Genomic DNA, 19,627 nt, shown 5'->3' with positions numbered 1-19,627 from the left:
TATCTTGGAAATGGGGGAAATGTCTGTCGTATGCTTTTCTTCATGACTTAGCCTAGGTTCACACTGCTGCGAATTCAAAATCACGGTAAAATGCCTGATTTTACCGCGATTTTGCGGCTGCGATTTTGCCACGATTTCGGCCGCAATTTAATGTAAATCGCGGCCCGAAATCGCAAAAAGTAGTACAGGAACTACTTTTTGAAATCGCAGATGCGGCGTCGCACTGATTAGGACAGTGCCATTGCCGACAATTGCCGCCGATTTGAGATGCGATTTGACATGTCAAATCGCATCTCAAATCGTTCCAAATCGTACCCAGTGTGAACCAGGGCTAAAGTTTATACAAGGATGGCTTTGATCTTTTGTATTTATACCAGCTTTCAATGTTCTATATTCAGAACCATGGTCAGGCTATTACTAAAAGCCCAGCACACACCTGACCAATCAATATGCTGGCTGTTTTCAAAATCAGGACCCAGGACTAGGGATTTTATCCTACCCGGATCTCTCAGAAATCCCCGGGCTCCAGATCCCAAAGTGGACTTTTCTAAAAAAAGGAGGAAACTAAAAAGACAGTTTCCTCTTCATGTTACAAGGTCCCTGGAGCCCCTCAACCCATCCGGTTGAGAATTCTGGGTCACAACCTCCTTCCGCCACAATACATATATATATATAGATACAGCTGCTGAATTGTGTAGGTTGGATAAAATATCACAGCTTTAATTTATATTCTACTTACTGCGCTCTCCTTCAGATCAGTCTGACATTGCAGTACAAGAGATGAGTATTCGGCCTTCAAAGTCCAGACTAAGACAGCATCTGTTGCATTCACGTATCTTGTAACTACATTTGTAGGAGTGATGGGGCGAACTGATAAAAAAATAATAATAATACAAATTGTAATCTGAAAAACTGTACGTGGTCATGTAATACTGCGAAAGCAACAACATTAAGGCAGAAAAAAAATAAAATATATATTAGTACTTCATGAAAGTGAGTACACCCCTCACATTTTTTTAAATATTTTATTATATCTTTTCATGTGACAACACTGAAGAAATGACACTTTGCTACAATGTAAAGTAGTGAGTGTACAGCTTGTATAACAGTGTAAAATTGCTGTCCCCTCAAAATAACACAACACACAGCCATTAATGTCTAAACCGCTGGAAACAAAAGTGAGTACACCTCTACGTGAAAATATCCAAATTGGGCCCAATTATCCATTTTCCCTCCCCGGTGTCATGTGACTCATTAGTGTTACAAGGTCTTATGCCGTGTACACACGATCATTTTTCGGCATGAAAAAAACATAATTTTTCGGCATGTAGGAAAAAAAATGACGTTTTTTTCAAGTTCATCATTAAAACAACATTGCCCACACACATGATCGTTTTAAAAAAATGCTCTAGCAAAGCGCGTTGACGTACAAAACACGTAAGACGGCACTATAAAGAGGAAGTTTCATGCGGATGACGCCACCCTTGGGGCTGCTTTAGCTGATTTCCTAAAAGACGATTTGCGCTTTTCTGTCTGTTACAGCGTGATGAATGTGCTTACTCATCACGAATGGTAGTTTTACGAGAACGAGCGCTCCCGTCTCATAACTTGCTTCTGAGCATGCGCAGGTTTTTAACGTTGTTTTAGCCCACACACGATCATTTTTTTACAACCCGAAAATCGACATTGTTTAAAACGTTCGGAATTTTTTTTTTCGTTTTTCAAAACCCGAAAAATGATGTGAAGCCCACACACGATCATTTTAAATGAAATTTTTTTGAAACGTCGTTTTTTTCATGCCGAAAAATGATCGTGTGTACGCGGCATTAGGTGTGAATGGAGTGCAGGTGTGTTAAAATTGGTGTTATTGCTCTCACTCTCTTATACTGGTCACTGGAAGTTCAACTTGGCAAAGAACTCTAAACTGTTTAAACTATTGCTCTACATAAAGATGGCCTAGGCCAGGGGTGCCCAACCTTTTGAAGAGAGAGGGCCACTTAAGCAACTTGGTAACCAGTCGCGGGCCACAATGAGCAGAGTGGGCGGATGACAGGTCGCGGCTATTCTATAGGCCCTCTGATCCGCCCAGATGAAAGGGGACGAATTCCCTTCTGTTTTTCGGATTGGAGGTAGGTGGGCGTAAACGGACATCTGTCGCTCTATATCGGTGAATTGAGGGTCCCATTTGGTCAGGCTGATCGTGTGAAAAGGGCCTAAGACTGATTTCACACTGATGTGCTGCGGTTTACCCACACCGCTGGTGCAGCGTACTGCGCACCTGTGTCTATCCTGCGGGTTTGCTGAACTTTGCCATAGACTCCGCCTGTGGCAAAAGCCTGCGCTGTAGAGGACGCATCAGCTTATGGGGCTCTGCCCCACAGTCACTTTCTTCCTCCACCACCAGCTTCATTCACAACCCTGATGCTGCGGTATGGCGGGCCGGCAACCTGCGATCTGGGCTTGCCAACCCGCCATTCCAGAGCAGAAGGTCGGGGGCCACATAGGAGGGCTCCGCGGGCCACATGTGGCCCCCGGGCCACTGGTTGGCCACCCCTGGCCTAGGCTATAAGAAGATGGCAAAGACCCTGAAACAGAGCTGCAGCACGGTGGCCAAGACCATACAGCGGTTCAACAAGACAGGTTCCACTCAGAACAGGCCTCGTCATGGTCGACCAAACAAGATGAGTGCACGTGCTGAGCTTCATATACAGAGGTTGTCTTTGGGAAATAGACGTATGAGTGCTGCCAACATTGCTGTAGAGGTTGAAGGATCAGCCTGTTCAGACCATACGCTGCACACTGCATCAAATTGGTCTGCATGGCTGTCTTCCTCTTTAAAAGATGATGCACAGGAAAGCCTGCAAACAGTTTGCTGAAGACAAGCTGACTAAGGACATGAATTACTGGAACCATGTCCTGTGGTCTAATGAGACCAAAATAAACGTATTTGGTTCAGATGGTGTCAAGCGTGTGTGGCGGGAACAAGGTGAGGAGTACAAAGACAAGTGTGTCTTGCCTTCAGTCAAGCATGGTGGTGGGGGTGTCATAGTCTGGGGATGCAAGAGTGCTGCCGGCACTGGGGAGCTACAGTTCATTGAGGGAACCATGAATGCCAACATGTACTGTGACATACTGAAGCAGAGCATGATCACCTCCCTTCAGGGACGGGGCCACAGGGAAGGATTCCAACATTACGACCCCAAACACACCTCCAAGATGACCACTGCCTTGCTAAATAAGCTGAGGGTAAAGGTGATGGACTGGCCAAGCATGTCTCCAGACCTAAACCCTTATGAGCATCTGTGGGGAATCCTCAAACGGAAGGTGGAGGAGCGCAAGGTCTCCAACATCCACCAGCTCCATAATGTCGTCATGGAGGAGTGGAAGAGGACTCCAGTGGCAACCTGTGAAGCTCTGGTGAACTCCATGTCCAAGAGGGTTAAGGCAGTGCTGGAAAATTATGGTTGCCACACAAAATATTGACACTTTGGGGCCAATTTGGAAATTTTCACTTAGCGGTGTATTCACTTTTGTTGCCAGTGGTTTAGACATTATTGGCTGTGCGTTGTGTTATTTTGAGGGGACAGTAAATTTACAGTGTTATACAATCTGTACACTCACTACATTACATTGTAGCAAAGTGTCATTTCTTCAGTGTTGTCACTTAAAAATAAATAATAAAATATTTACAAAAATGCACATGTATTTTTAAGTGTCATTAGTGTAAGCTCCTGACTCTGCTGGCCTCTTGTAACAGCAGCACTCAGCCTGGGAAGGTGAGGGTTAGCACAGTAATCAGGTTCCGCAGTACTGCACAGGGGCTGACCAGGGAAAAAATGACAGTAGGAGAGAGCAGAGGGAGGACTCATCTGTGTAATGCTACCCCGTCTCTGTCCAGTCAGTGGACTGCAAGCTGGGGATGGGTTTCTGACCAAGCAGTGTTGCAGTGGAGGTCTAGGACTGTGTGGAATCACACAGAATTATAAACCTTTGGCAGGTAATACAGTTTCTTAAACGAAAAATTTAAACGTAGTAGAATCCCTCTTACCTGAGCATTTATCACTCCAGCACTGCCCTGTATCCATATCCTGATAGAATATTATCATGATAGTGGACAATAGGCACGTTCTCCGGCACTGTGTCAGTGTTGTGTATGACTTAGGCTGGTCATACATAGTACAATTTTGTTGTACAATTTTACTTTAGATTTACCAAAACCATATAATATAAGTATGGACAAAAGAGTGCAGCGCTCTGATATAATCGAAATTGAAAATAAGTTCAAAATTTGCATAAACAAAAAACGTATAAATATTGCACATGGAAAAAAAAGAAACCACATCAGGCAATAAACATATGAAGTCCAAATGGTGCCAAGTGATGAGTGAATATCACAAAGTCCAAAAACAAACAACTCAAACTTGAATTGAGTAAATTAAGGCAATAACTCTCAGTGATGAAATAGGTGTAAATGGAATTTGAGTTCCAAGTGTAGAGAGAAGTCCCACCAGATGCAGGCTTACCAGAATATATGGACTCTGTGAAAATTTAATTTCCAGAGTCAATCAGGCTTTGATAAGTGCTTGGAACCTTGGTGTGGAGTCTTCTTCAGGATGGGAGTTTTGACAAATGGCTGTGAAGCAAAATTCCTATAACCTGGGACCAGGCTGGAAGGTCTCTCACTCAGGAAGTGCAGGAGATAGACATCCGTATTAAAAATCCCACATAGATGTAAAAAAGAGAAGGGGGGACGCCATAGTGTAACACCGTAAAAATCTATAAAAATTTAATAAAAAAATGCACTTACATATCAGATGAAAATACAGCGCATATCAGTAAAAACGATGGCAACAATGAGGTTGCCATCGTTTTTACTGATATGCGCTGTATTTTCATCTGATATGTAAGTGCATTTTTTTATTAAATTTTTATAGATTTTTACGGTGTTACACTATGGCGTCCCCCCTTCTCTTTTTTACATCTATGTGGGATTTTTAATACGGATGTCTATCTCCTGCACTTCCTGAGTGAGAGACCTTCCAGCCTGGTCCCAGGTTATAGGAATTTTGCTTCACAGCCATTTGTCAAAACTCCCATCCTGAAGAAGACTCCACACCAAGGTTCCAAGCACTTATCAAAGCCTGATTGACTCTGGAAATTAAATTTTCACAGAGTCCATATATTCTGGTAAGCCTGCATCTGGTGGGACTTCTCTCTACACTTGGAACTCAAATTCCATTTACACCTATTTCATCACTGAGAGTTATTGCCTTAATTTACTCAATTCTAGTTTGAGTTGTTTGTTTTTGGACTTTGTGATATTCACTCATCACTTGGCATCATTTGGACTTTATATGTTTATTGACTGATGTGGTTTCTTTTCCTTTCCATGTGCAATATTTATACGTTTTTTGTTTATGCAAATTTTGATCTTATTGTCACTTTCGATTATATCAGAGCGCTGCACTCTTTTGTCCATATTTTGTTTGTTTGCTTCTCACTTTTTAGTTGCCATGTACAGAAGCTTGATATATATATGTTTCAGCAGCGCAGTAATTCACATCACACCATATAATATAAGGCCAAACACTTTTAACTTGTATTTAATCAGGCAGGTCCTTGCACTACATATTTGAATGAAATTGAACAAGAAAATTGTATAACATATGGCCAACCTAAGGCAACCCATCAGCATGCCTAGGAATTGTCATTGTGTGTGTGTTTGGGTGGGGGGATGAATTAGGGGCTAAATCTATAAATATGCACATTTTGACCATCAGAAAGCCTCTATTTGTATAACTACTAAACCTCCTGGACTTATCAATATGTGCATTGCCTATAGCAGCCTACCAGCTCCCAGTCAATTTTCCAATGGAAGGTATAAATTGCACAGAGGTCTCCAGCTAGGAACTGTGGGCAACAAAACATTTTTTCTACTGTTTTTATAAAACAGCACTTTCCGTAATAATGACCAGGATTTCTCTGATCGCTCCACTCTGGTCATCCGCTCCGCCACTAACCACAGAGCCAGAAGTGTTCCATAGTAAATGGTTCTCTGGTCTGCTGCACACAAAGATGATTCACATTTCACACTGAATCACCTCTTACCACCATCAGGGAAAGTCCACTGTCCTGGCAGAATACTCTCAGTGACCAGTTTTCACTCTCTGGGGTTGCTTTACTAGAGGTAAATAGGCTGTTCACTTTGCAAAAGAAGTAGCACTTTACAAGGGATGTTACCCTTAACCTGGGTGTTCAGGGGTGCCCTCTGATGTGAGCCCAGATAGTAGGTTCCTGACCCGTCAACCTAGAGCATACATGTTAAGAATGGAGCTGACGGTAGAGGAAGCATGCAGTAGCAATAGAGAGCAGAGCCAATGCTTCCTGTAAAACACCGGCTCCTGTCACAGGTGGAGTGATACCAAATGCATTTTGCCTGGGACAGCAACAACCGGCCATACCTGCAGGGTGACTCCTGAAGTGAAGATTGTGTTTAAAGGTCAGTTTATATACCGTATTTTCCGGCGTATAAGACAACCTTTTGGATGCAAAAAAATGCCTCAAAAGTCGGGGGTCATCTTATACGCCGGTACCTGTCTCCGTCAGGCTGCGGGCATCCATGATTCAAAAGCCGCGCCTCCTCCTCAGACTGTTCCGTGATAGGTGGAACACTAATTTTCCCAGCAGGGCCTCTGTTCAGTGTTCCGCCCATCACGGATGCCTTCTCATCCTCTGACGAGAGGACATCCGTGATAGGCGGAACACTGAACAGAGGCTCTGTACGGCCGACCGGACAATTTTCCGGCGGATCGGACAGGTTTCCAGCGGACAAATGTTTCTTAGCATGCTAAGAAACATGTCCGCTGGAAGCCTGTCCGTCGGACATGTTCGGTCGTCTGTACGACTCACTGGACATGTCCGCTCGGCGGAAAGCCCTCGCATGCGTCAAAGTGATTCGACGCATGCGTGGAAGCATTGACCTTCCAAGGTCGTGCACGTCGCCGCGTCATCGTTGCAGCGACGGCGCGGCCACGTCACCGCGTATCCTGTCCGCGCGGATTTCGGCTTGATGGTGTGTACAACCATCAGACCTAAATCTCCGAGCGGACATGTCCGATGAAAACGGTCTGCGGACCGTTTTCATCGGACATGTCCCCTCGTGTGTACGAGGCCTCAGCGGTTGTTCTGGCTACCCTTCAGCTTACAGACAGACTAGTAGGAAGGGGGTCGTCTTATACAGCGAGTATATCCCAAAACCAAAATTTTTCATGGATACGCCGGCAAATACGGTTTATATATATATAATATGCACATAAAATCTCACAGCAATGGACATATCTAGTTCTGCACTGGTTACTCAGGGCTGTTTTAAAACTGATCCGCAGGTGCAGCGCAGTGCACTTGCGTGTTGACTGGACTGAGCCATAGACTTTGGTTATAACCTGCGGGTTTGGTGAGCTTTCAGAAAGTGCATCACACCTGCAGGATATAATAGAATTCTATGGCAGCTAACCCACAGGAAAGCCACAGGTGCACTGTGCTGCACCCGCGTTGTGGGTAAACCCCAGCATGTCAGTGTAATAGCAGCCTTAGGCCCCTTTCACATGATCAGTTCCGCCTGTCTCCATTCACCTCTATGGTGGACTTGTGTCTGTTTACACCCACCTACCTCTAATCCGATCTGTTAAAAAAAAAAAAAAAAGCTGAAGGGGATCTGTCCTCTTCTGTCTGGGTGCATCGGATCAGAGGGCCCATAGAGTAGAGCGGGCTGTGCCCATGTCTGCTCTGCATCTGCAGAGTGGACATAGACCAGTCATCCGCCTGCTCCACTCATTGTGGCCCACAACTGGTTACCAAGTCGCTGAAAGAGGAAGTAAACTCAGATGGGTTTTACTTCCTCTTTTGTTCCCTGCAAAGTAAAAGCATAATGGGCTAGTTAAGCATCGCATACTAGCCCATTATGTGACACTTACCTGCAAACGAAGCTCACGCTGTCCCTGCTGGTGGCAGCATCCAGCTTTGCCCCTCTTCCTTTCCGGGGCAGCGGATTTGGGCTCTGTGACTGGCTCGAGCCACGTGTCATTACTCCCGCGCATTCACGCCGGAGCTGTCAGTCACGGCACTCACTTGGGAAGAAACGGCGCGGAGGGCCATTTCTTCACAGCGCATGTGCCAATAACATCATCAGCACACTACAAGCAAAATATTTTGTTTAGGAGATATTTACAGTACCTATAGGCAAGCCTTATTCTAGGCTTACCTATAGGTTCAAGTTCTAAAAAGGGGTTTACAACCACTTTAAGTGGCCCTTAGTCTTTAAAAGGTTGGATGCCCCTTACGTAGTGAATGTAGCAAAGCTCTGCTGACTTCCATCATCCATTCATGTGCAAGCAAAAATACATTTTGTTTTTATTTTCTTTACAGGTTATTGGGTATTCTCTGTAATGAAACTTTCACTAAGCTCTGTGGAAAATTCCCTTGCAAAGTGAACAGCCTATTTGCCTTTGGTAAATCAACCACTCTTCCAATGTATTTTTAGAGAAAACCTATATAAGAGCAACACTGTGTAAATCAATAATGTCCATCTAGGGATGAACAGGACTTTTACCAACTTACCTCTCTCTGCTAGATCCACAACAGCCTGTGAACTCTTCTCACCCAATGTATTTGTAACGGTCAATGTAAAGTTATAGATTTGCTGGTTGTTTACAATGGGCCACGTACAATTCTCTCTGGAGCAAGAAGCCGACCTTCCAGATAACCTTCATTAGGTAAAAAACAAACAATAAAACAGAATGAGTCCAATAAATGTTTATAACGACACGTGTGAATTATTTTATTAGATCGTATCTTATTGTGTATAACTTCCTTTTGTCACCATCTTTGGCATACAATGACAACTGTTATTAGCAGCGGTCACCATTAGTGGAAACCACATGTCATAGTGATTAGCAGATCCTGAGATATAAGCAGCGGAAGTCATTGTGGGGAATTAAATTCCACATTCCAGTCTCACTTATTCAAATGACTCAACCACACAGGAAACACTCAGAAACTCTCATAAGAATACGGGTTTAAATACTTGGATGAAGCAGATCAAAAGCCATTATTCAAGTATACAGTAGCTTCCTTGCGCTCATGTAGAGGCAGCCAATCAGTGCACCTGCTGCACACAGATCCTGTTCCCTGACGTGGCTTTGACCAAAAAGAGCAGAAGTCATCTGGTGGCCAATACTAACATGAATCATGATTCTAAAAGGTTACTATTATAGGCAGGGGCATTGCTAGACCCTAGCACCTACAGCTTGTGCCCTCAGAACTTTCACCAAGTCCCTTTGGTGTCCTTTGTGTTCTGCCATCTTGCCAGGTATGATCCTGTAGTCATACTTCTAACTTTGCTGAATGTTGGTGCTCTGTGCTGAGATGGGTCCCACATGACAAATATATGACTGCAGTAAACGCTAGATGTTTGTAAATATTATGTAGAATATATTGTAAATGATGCTGTCTCTCTGAGTGCTATATGCTTTTCATGAGCCCTAAAGAAAGCAAATTGACGAAACGCGTTGACACATGATGATTTACCATAGCAGCATTTAATTCTTGGTGTATGATTGTATATATTGAACTCTGCAAGCACTGTTTGTTTTTGTTTTTACTCATTCAGATACGTATATGTTGTATGATCTTTTTTATAATTGTTACCCAATAAATTGTACTTTTATAAAATATCAAGCTCCTTGTCTGGCCTGCACAGTCCGATATCTATTTTGCTCCTCTCTCCCCTATGTATATAGTACATTTTGATAAATAGTTAAAAGAATTGACAGCCCAGCTACTGTATAGTTTACCCCCATAAAATGGCACCCTTGGCTATCATATGGGTAGCACATAGCTAAGCCTGCTAAGCATAATTCCATTAAATTCCCCCAACCCCAACACCCTCCCATATTCCCTGCAATTTACCATTCATGCAACACGTATTTTTCAGCAAGGTGACCATAGAAGTTATGAATAGGCCCGGGCGTCCAGGTGCAGTGTAACCTCTGCAAGTCGTTTGTTTCACAGGAAAAATTCTTTGGCTTATCAGGTGGTCCTGTAAGATTGATAAAAAAGCATATGTAGGTTAGATTGCACAGTGTGCTGATAAAAATGACTTTACTTATTGCACATATATATTCATTAAACATAATTCAATGTATTTTAAATTCAGCTAATGTAAGTACTTGAAGCTTTATTGGTATTTATTTAATCCGACATCGGCATCTTGTGATCCTCTGTACGGCAGCATTAAGTCTGGGACAGAACAGCACCTGGAGCAATTAAATCTCTGCTGCAAAGAGAAACAATGAAAGATCGGACTGATGGCTCATCATTGCTAAAGTTTATTCACTGTCCAGTCAGCAGTGGGGATGTGATATTGACCAATCCATGCTGTCCCTGCCCAAGACTAGGTATGTGGGTTTAGGGCATTCGGCTTGAATGAACATGATGGCTTCCTGCACCAGCCACACCCTTACCAACCAGTGACATCATTTGCCCATTCTCTTACATGCCTGGGAATCCCCAGCAACATAAGAAAAGGAGTTGGATAGGGGGGTGACATCATTACCTAAATATTTCCACATGTTTAGGGAGCTGTTATTCTACAAGTGGCTGTTGTTGCCTTAGGGTCGCCAGATATTTTTTTTTTTTTGGCAGGTGTAGTTTGACAAGGATCTAGGATAGATCTTGGACAACGTGACTCACAATGGATTTATATTGTGGGCTCTTTTTCTTTATCGTACATCACGGGACACAGAGCAGCATAGCCATTACATATGGGTTATATAGTGCACCTTCAGGTGATGGACACTGGCACTCTCCGACAGGAAGTTCCCTCCCTATATAACCCCCACCCATAGTGGGAGTACCTCAGTTTTTTCGCCAGTGTCTTAGGTGTTGGTGCACATTGAAGAGCTCTGCCTATAGTTGTCCTCTGGACCAGGGCAAGCCGACCGGATCCGTCCAAGGTGCTTCATAGCCAAAGTGGACGGTACCCGGGCCCCCAGGTCCTGGAGGGGGTTTTGCCTATAATGCTTCTCCTTTGTGAGAGCTGGACTCTGGGTTCCAGGACTGGTTTCCTGCAACCAAGTAATTCCTGTTGCCAGCAGTGCTATATAGGTCCAGGAGTGTGGTGTTCCTAATCTGGACCCCGGTACCTGAAGGTCTATGACGATACCCACGTTTTAGGGGGAAGATTGGGCCTCTTGCATGGCAATACCCTGCGGCGTGGAGAAGGTAAGAGGGGGCCTGCGGAACTTGGTTTGTCAGCAGGCCCCCACAGGGGACTCTGGGTTTAGCCCACTTTATGCCTCTGTGCATGGGCGCCTCATTCCACAAAGTCTGAGTGACAGGATGGTTCTATGTACCCATTAATGGTTCCCCTGGCTGGTTCTGGTAGACGGCTGCATGACCATAAGGTTTATAGAAATAGCTGCTATTGCGCTAGGGGGGGTCACCTTTTGTAGCATGGAGGTCTTACCATCCGCGCAGCTACATGTGTTCCCCCGTAAACCTGTTCGGGTGTCTCTCCCCTGCAGCTCCACGTGTGTCCCTGCTTCCTCCAGCAGCGTCCGGAACGGGCGCGCGCGGTGTTAATAGACGCGGCGACGCTGCGTGAGGGAGGCGGAGTTTCGGGGCGGTCCCTCTTCCTGCTCTGAGAGCCTATATTAGGCTGGCAGTCGATCTGGGTCGCCGTGGGACACGGAGCAGCGGCGCTGTTAGCTGCTCGAGAGCAGTACCTTGCGAAGGGAGAGTGACACCCGGTGGTGTTTTTGGTGAAGTACACTTTTCTATAGAGCCTGCGGCTCGATTCTTTTTTAAAGGCCGGTGTACTTGCAGCAGTCTGAGCCTTGCTACCCACGGCTCTATCCCAGATCAGCATAAAAGGTGGCTTTACTTAGCTCATTTAGTGTGAGTTACAAGCCCTTGGGGCATTGTATTGTCCATCTTCATTAGGTTATGGGAAGTTTAATCATTTAACAGCACCCTAACCTATTAATTTTTTGGCACTTTTTTACAAGGGGTGTTTTTTTCTCTGCTGATTAAGACAGTCAGTTGTGTTTAGCGGAGTACCTTGGGTTTGTATAGATGGCTCCTAAGGGCGCGGGAAGCACCAAAAATGCTAAAGCTACAAAAAAGCAGAAGGGTTCCCCATCGGGTTCGGAGGATCTTGGCCAGGCCTCTGCAGTGCCTTCCTCCCCGGACAGACCAGAGGTCGTTAGCCCAGTTGAGCCATTGGGGTTGCTAGGTGCTACGGCTGGCCCTACCCAACCAACTCCCTCCTTTGTTACGGAGGAGATGTTAGCCGCCACCTTGGGTGGATTTGAGCGGAGGATGACTGCTTTATTAGCCGCCTCATTACCCGGGAAGAAACGGACTAGGTCCCCTTCCCCTAGGGTTGACTCTCCAGATGAGGAGGTCCTTTCCCAAGAAGAAATAGATTTCTTGGCGGAGCAGGGGGATGACCCCCTGGAACAGGGTTCGGAGGAATCCACAATAGAGGAACCGTTCTCAGCCTCTCAGGCAGAGAGACTATGGATCCAGTCCCTAGCGGACATGGTACGGACGGCATTTAAATTACCCCTGCCTGAACCTCAGGCTACCGTATCCTCCCTTGGTTCCTTAAAAGCTCCTCAATCCAATGCGGTTTTTCCGGTCCATCCCTTACTGAGGGACCTAATCTTTCAGGATTGGGCCAAACCAGATAGGATTTTTCTTCCTCCTAAAAGGTTTTCAGTTTTATATCCTTTAGAAGAAGGTTTTTCTAAAAAATGGACTGTCCCTACTGTGGACGCAGCCATTTCATGTGTCAACAAGTCCTTGACGTGTCCGGTAGACAACATTCACATGTTCAAGGATCCTGTCGATAAAAGGCTTGAAACTCTGCTAAAATCTTCCTTTGCCACCGCAGGTGCTGTAGTGCAACCAGCGGTAGCTGCCATTGGAGTATGCCAGGCATTGAAGGACCAGGCCAAACAGGTTCTAAGAGACCTTCCGGCACAACAGGCACAGGACTTGGCTGATCTGCCTAGGGCATTATGCTTTGCCGTAGATGCCATTAAGGATTCAATCCAGCAAGCTTCTCGGTTATCCTTATTTCTGGTTCACATGAGAAGACTTTTATGGCTAAAAAATTGGCCGGCAGAGACTCCCTGTAAGAAACTCTTAACTGGGTTTTCGTTCCAGGGGGAAAGGTTGTTTGGAGACGATCTGGATAAATATATTCAGAAGATTTCCAGTGGCAAGAGCACTCTCTTGCCTGTTAAAAAGAGGTTTCGAGGGCCAACCTTTAAGCGCCCAAACTCTCCAGGTCCAGGTCCCTCACCCTCCAGGCAGTATCGACGGCCGGCTGGCCGTTCACCCGCAAACAGATCGCAAGGGCAAGCTTCAGGTATCAAGAAGCCGAGGTTTCGCAAACCAGTTAAGGCTGCCCCTAAAGCGAATCTGTGAAGGGACGCCCCCACTCTCTCGGGTGGGGGGAAGACTCCGCTTTTTCTCGGAGCTTTGGGAGGCCAGAATCTCAGACGAATGGGTTCTGTCCTCAGTAGCTCAGGGGTACAAGCTGGAGTTTTTGGGGTTTCCCCCTCCTCACTTCCAGGAGTCCAGGCTCCCAAGCGATCCAAAGAAAGGGGTCTCGCTTTTAGCAGCCCTAGATCGCCTCTTAAATCAACGAGTGATTATGGAAGTACCATCTCAGGAGCGCGGACAAGGATTTTATTCAAATCTGTTTATAGTCCCAAAGCCCAACGGCGATGTAAGACCAATATTGGATCTAAAAACCCTGAACCGTTATTTAAGGGTTCGCTCCTTCCGTATGGAGTCCATTCGTTCAGTGATGGCCGCCCTACAGGGGAAAGAATTTCTCGCATCCATCGACATCAAGGATGCATACCTGCACGTGCCAATCTACCCCGGCCATTTCAAGTACCTCCGGTTTGCCCTAGGCCATCGGCATTTTCAATTCATGGCCTTGCCCTTCGGGCTAGCCACGGCTCCCCGGGTCTTCACCAAAATTTTGGCCCCGGTGTTGGCCAACCTAAGATCCCAGGGGATCCTGGTTATGGCTTATCTAGACGATCTACTAGTCGTCGATCTTTCAGCAGCCAGCCTAAATCAGGCAGTTTGCTTAGTGGTAAATTATCTAGAATCCCTGGGTTGGGTTCTAAATCAGGACAAGTCGGCCTTGCAGCCCACAAGAAGGTTGGAGTATCTTGGGTTAATTCTAGATACTATGCAGCAGAAGGTCTTTCTTCCCCAGTCCAAGGTGGATTCTATAAAGGAATTGGTCCAGGTGGTTCTAAGCAGCGCAAGGCCAACAGTTCGCCTGTGTATGCGCCTCTTGGGCAAGCTAGTGGCCACCTTCGAGGCGGTGCCCTACGCCCAAATCCACTCTCGAAAATTGCAGAGAGCAATTCTCGCAGCCTGGGACAAGAGAATCCAGGCCCTGGATCTTCCCATATCCCTGTCCCAGGCAGCTCGTCAGAGTCTGTGCTGGTGGCTGGTCCCACAAAACCTTTTGAAGGGAAGGTCGTTCAGTCCAGTTTCATGGAGGATTGTGACTACAGACGCGAGTCTTTTGGGGTGGGGCGCAGTTCTGGAAGGATTGACCCAGCAGGGGAAGTGGTCGAGAGCAGAATCGGTTCTATCGATAAATGTTCTGGAGATACGAGCAATCCGGTTGGCTCTAGTTGCATGGACAGATGTATTACAGGACTCCCCTGTGAGGATACAGTCCGACAACGCCACGGCTGTGGCCTACATAAACCACCAGGGCGGCACCAGGAGTCAAGCAGCCCAGAAGGAGGTGGACCGGATCTTTGCTTGGGCAGAGACCCATGTTCCCTGCATCTCAGCAGTGTTTATCCCCGGGGTGGACAATTGGCAGGCGGATTTCCTCAGCCGCCATCAGATGTCTCCGGGAGAATGGTCCCTCCATCCCGAAGTATTTCAGGCCATCTGCCAAAGATGGGGAGTCCCGGAGGTGGACATAATGGCCTCCAGATTCAATACGAAGTTGACCAAGTTCATGTCACGGACAAGGGATCCATTGGCCTACGGGACGGACGCCCTGGTATGTCCTTGGCATCAGTTTGCACTGATCTACGCCTTCCCTCCGTTACGGATGCTGCCCCGTCTTCTTCTCAGAATTCAGGTGGAGCACAAGCCAACGATTCTAGTAGCCCCCGCGTGGCCCCGGAGGCCTTGGTACTCCTTAATAATAAGGATGGCAGTAGAAGAACCTTGGGTCCTCCCGTTAAGGCCGGACCTCCTCTCACAAGGACCGTTCTTCCATCCTGCCTTACAGGCCCTAAATTTGACGGCCTGGCGGCTGAATCCCTAATTCTTAGGAACAGGGGCCTCTCTGGCCGGGTCATTCCCACCCTGATTAATGCAAGAAAGCCGGTCTCTAGGCTTATATACTATAGGGTGTGGAAGGCTTACATTACATGGTGCGAGGCTAAGAAATGGCATCCCTGCAAGTATGTCATTGGGAGAATCTTGGAATTCCTACAATTAGGAGTAGAAAAGGGTCTGGCTGTTAGCACAGTCAAGGGACAGGTCTCGGCCCTATCCATTTTCTTTCAGAGACCTCTGGCCTCTCACTCCTTAATGAAATCTTTTTTGCAAGGGGTTATTCGGATTAACCCTCCGATTAAAGCTCCCCTGTATCCTTGGGATCTAAACTTGGTTCTGTCGGCTTTGCAAAGTCAGCCCTTTGAACCACTGTCTGAAATCCCGCTGGTCTTGTTGACTAGGAAACTAGTTTTTCTGGTCGCTATGGCTTCCGCCAGAAGGGTATCCGAACTGGCAGCCTTGTCATGCAAGACACCTTATTTGATTGTACATAAGGACAGGGTCGTTCTTCGGCCACATCCGTCCTTCCTACCGAAAGTGGTATCTAGCTTTCATTTGAATCAGGACTTGATTCTTCCGTCCTTTTTTCCTAAACCTTCCTCTAAGAAGGAGAGACTCCTGCATTCCTTAGATGTGGTTAGGGCCGTTAAGATTTATCTAAAGGCCACAGCCCAGATTCGCAAGACTGAAGTCTTATTTATTCTGCCGGAAGGACCTAAAAGAGGTCAGGCCGCGTCTAAAGCCACCATTTCCAAGTGGATTAGACAAGTGATTGTACAGGCCTACGGCCTGAAAGGTAAGAGCCCGCCTTTGTCGATCAAGGCTCATTCCACGAGAGCCGTGAGCGCCTCTTGGGCAGCGTATCACCAGGTCTCCATGGCCCAAGTCTGCAAGGCAGCGACCTGGTCGTCGGTTCATACGTTTGCTAAATTTTATCAAATGGACGTTAGGAGGAACGCTGATTCAGCCTTCGGGCAGGCAGTTCTGCAGGCCGCAGTATAAGATCCTCTTGTCCTATGGCACCCGCTGTTTTTTTCTGTGCATGGTTGCTTTCCCTCCCCTCATTTGCATTGCTTGGGGACATCCCATATGTAATGGCTATGCTGCTCTGTGTCCCGTGATGTACGATAAAGAAAAAGGGATTTTTAATAACAGCTTACCTGTAAAATCCTTTTCTTGTAGTACATCACGGGACACAGAGCTCCCACCCCTCTTATGGGGAATTTTGGGATGCATATTGCTTGCTACAAAACTGAGGTACTCCCACTATGGGTGGGGGTTATATAGGGAGGGAACTTCCTGTCGGAGAGTGCCAGTGTCCATCACCTGAAGGTGCACTATATAACCCATATGTAATGGCTATGCTGCTCTGTGTCCCGTGATGTACTACAAGAAAAGGATTTTACAGGTAAGCTGTTATTAAAAATCCCTTTTTTTTTTTGCCAAGGTAAGAAAATGCGAGTCTGTTTTTTTTTTATATGTTACATATGTGATCAGGTAAAGACTTGGAGTGCTGCTCAAATTTGGAGGATAACAAGTGTCCCTGCCAGTGTTCAGAGAGTATAAGCAGGCAACATAACACTAATCCAGAAGCATAGACATGTGCGGGGTAAGATGCCGCTTAAAACCGACCTCTGTATAAAAATCACCTGTGGGCGGGCGAAACGCTTCATGGGGGCTTTGCCAGAGCAGCGCTGGCTGAGACCATACACAGCCATATCAACATTTGAAGCATCGGGTCGGTTTTGAGCAGCGTCTTACCCCATACATGTTGCATGTTACATTTTCTTTTGTAAATTAGTAGGGGTACTATGTATTCACATAGGGAGCCCCCTTATTGTTAAAGGGGGCTTCTAAATTCTGATAAGCTCCCTGCCTGCAGATCCCCACCACCACTGGACCAGAGACGTGGCTTAAGCCTCGTACACACGACCGTTTTTCCCGGCAGGAAAACTGCCAGGAGAGCATTTGGCTCCCTAGCAGTTTTCCCAACAGGAAAAGTGCCCAGGAAAAAAAAAGAACCTGCTCTCTATTTTCCTGTCGGGAATCCCGGCAGAGTGTTTCCTGCCGAGAAAACCGGTCGTCTGTATGCTTACCTGTCCGAGGTAAACCCGTGCATGCTCGATAAGACTTTGACGCATGCACGGTAGCATACAAGGTTAGTGTGGGGTGTAGCAAGATGGCGGCGACGGCATCGAATGTGACAAACGCCGGCTCGTCGTAGTCGATGATGTCACCACATTCTTGCCATTCAAAAGAACGGCGGTTCTTTTGAGTGGCCGTCTGTATGCACGGCTTTGCAAGGCAAGCTTGCCAGTAATCCCGACAGGAAAACCGATGGGTTTTTCCTGACAGGATTCCCAGCCGTGTGTACATCGTAAAGGAAAAAATGGTATATAAAAAAATAAAATAACAAAAATGTCATACTTACCTGCCCTGTGCAGTGGTTTACACAGAGCAACCCTGATCCTCCTCCTTCTCAGGTCCCCTGCCGGCACTCTGGGCCCCTTACCCTTGCTGTGTGCCCCCCATAGGAAGCCACTTGCTGTAGGAGCATTTGTGCATGCTCGCTCCCGAGCTGGCTCTCTGCATCCCCCGCTCCTGCCTCACTGGCTGTGATTAACAGCAGCAGGAGCCAATGGCTGCATCTACGCCAATCAGGATTCAGTGGCCCGAGAGAGCCTCGCATCTTGTGCACATTGCTGGATCAAGATGGGGCTTAGGTAAGTATTAGGGGGGCTGAGGGGGGGCTGCACACTGAATGTTTTTACCTTCATGCATAGAATGCATGAAGGCTAAAAAACCTTCAGCCTTTACAACAACTTTAAGAGGTTTTTGTCCTCATCAACATACAGAATGGGGTCTCCCTCCCCCAAATTATATACCAGACTTTTCGGGTCTGCTATGGGAACGCTAAGCAAAAATCAAGAAGAGAAATGCATAAAGTCCCCCCAAAAAAACACACACTTATCCCAGCATGTAGCCTGGCAGGACAGAAAAAGAGAGGATGAGGACAAGCCCCCCTCTCCTTTTTAATCATATCAGGCCCTATATATTGCTGGTGGGGGGATGGGGGAATGCCCCAGGGAAAGCACATGTGTCTCATGTTGACGAGGACAAGAGACTCTTCTCCACAACCCTGGCCCAGTGGTCATGGGGGTCTCCCAGTGAGTGACTTATTGAAATATGGAAGCCCCTTTAATGGTAAGGGTGCCTCCAGATACTGTCCCCCACTGTGAATAAGTAAGGGATGCATAGTAACCCTACTCAATCACAAAAGAAAATGTAAAGTGTAAAAAAAAATTACAAATTTGGACAAGTTTAATTAAAAAACAAATAGCCCCACAATGTGCATCCATCATCAATCACATCATCCAGTGATATAGATCCATGTTAATCATGATGATCAAAGCCCACCGACCTACTGAAAGAAAAAAATATATGGTCTGCTGACAGACGTCTGACAGCTCTGGCGAATGACAGCTGATATAATCCAAGGGGTAAGGCCTCCTGGCTGAAGTCTTTAACCAGTGATGTCACAGGGATCCCCGTGACAGAACTTTTAGGCAGTAATGTTAAGGACATGTTGATGTTTCCTAGATCTTAGACTGGCCCTTCAATACAGAACTGCAGCAGACAAGTGGAGGCTGCAATACACCGATGAAGATATTTCCCAGCACACCATCGACATGGATCGACAAGGTAGCGTCTAAACCAGACCTGGGCAAACTACGGCCCGCGGGCCGTATACGGCCCGGCGGACCTTTTAATCCGGCCCACCCCCGCCGCCGAAATCGCCGCCGCTGCCACGTTAATCACCGCGGCGGGGAACATTAGACAGCGTTCGTTTGAACAGCTGTTTTCCCCACCGCGCATAGACACTCCCCCTTGGACGGATCTGTCCAATCGCGAGCAAGGGGGAGTCACAGACACTCCCCCTTGCTCGCGATTGGACAGATCCGTCCAAGGGGGAGTGTCTATGCGCAGCGGGGAAAACAGCTGTTCAAACGAACGCTGTCTGTAATGTTCCCCGCCGCGGTGATAACAGTAGGCAGGGCCGGGAGGGGTCACTGTGCCCATCACACGCAGCCACTTGTGCCAACACATGCAGCCACTTGTGCCAACACATGCAGCCACTTGTGCCAACACACGCAGCCACTGTGCCACCATAAATTGTCGCCACTGTGCCAATCACACGCAGCCACTGTGCCAATCACACGCAGCCACT

The 19,627-nt window shown here is 46.7% G+C and overlaps 1 protein-coding gene across 1 annotated transcript in view; it reads right to left on the bottom strand.

The window, feature by feature from the left end:
• Nucleotides 1-19,627, bottom strand: part of LOC120927729 (oncostatin-M-specific receptor subunit beta-like) — a 113,050-nt gene that overhangs the window by 29,771 nt on the left and 63,652 nt on the right. The window contains exons 6-8 of the mRNA XM_040338597.1: nt 9,967-10,096; nt 8,617-8,762; nt 740-870 (exon numbers count right to left, since the gene is read on the bottom strand). Coding sequence (XP_040194531.1) covers nt 740-870; nt 8,617-8,762; nt 9,967-10,096 — 407 coding nt within the window. The remainder of the gene's footprint in view (nt 1-739; nt 871-8,616; nt 8,763-9,966; nt 10,097-19,627) is intronic.

Source organism: Rana temporaria, chromosome 1 (genome assembly GCF_905171775.1).
Source record: "Rana temporaria chromosome 1, aRanTem1.1, whole genome shotgun sequence".
Lineage (NCBI taxonomy): Eukaryota > Metazoa > Chordata > Amphibia > Anura > Ranidae > Rana > Rana temporaria.
The sequence above is the reverse complement of the archived record's forward strand: the minus strand, read 5'-3'. Positions and strand labels throughout refer to the sequence as shown.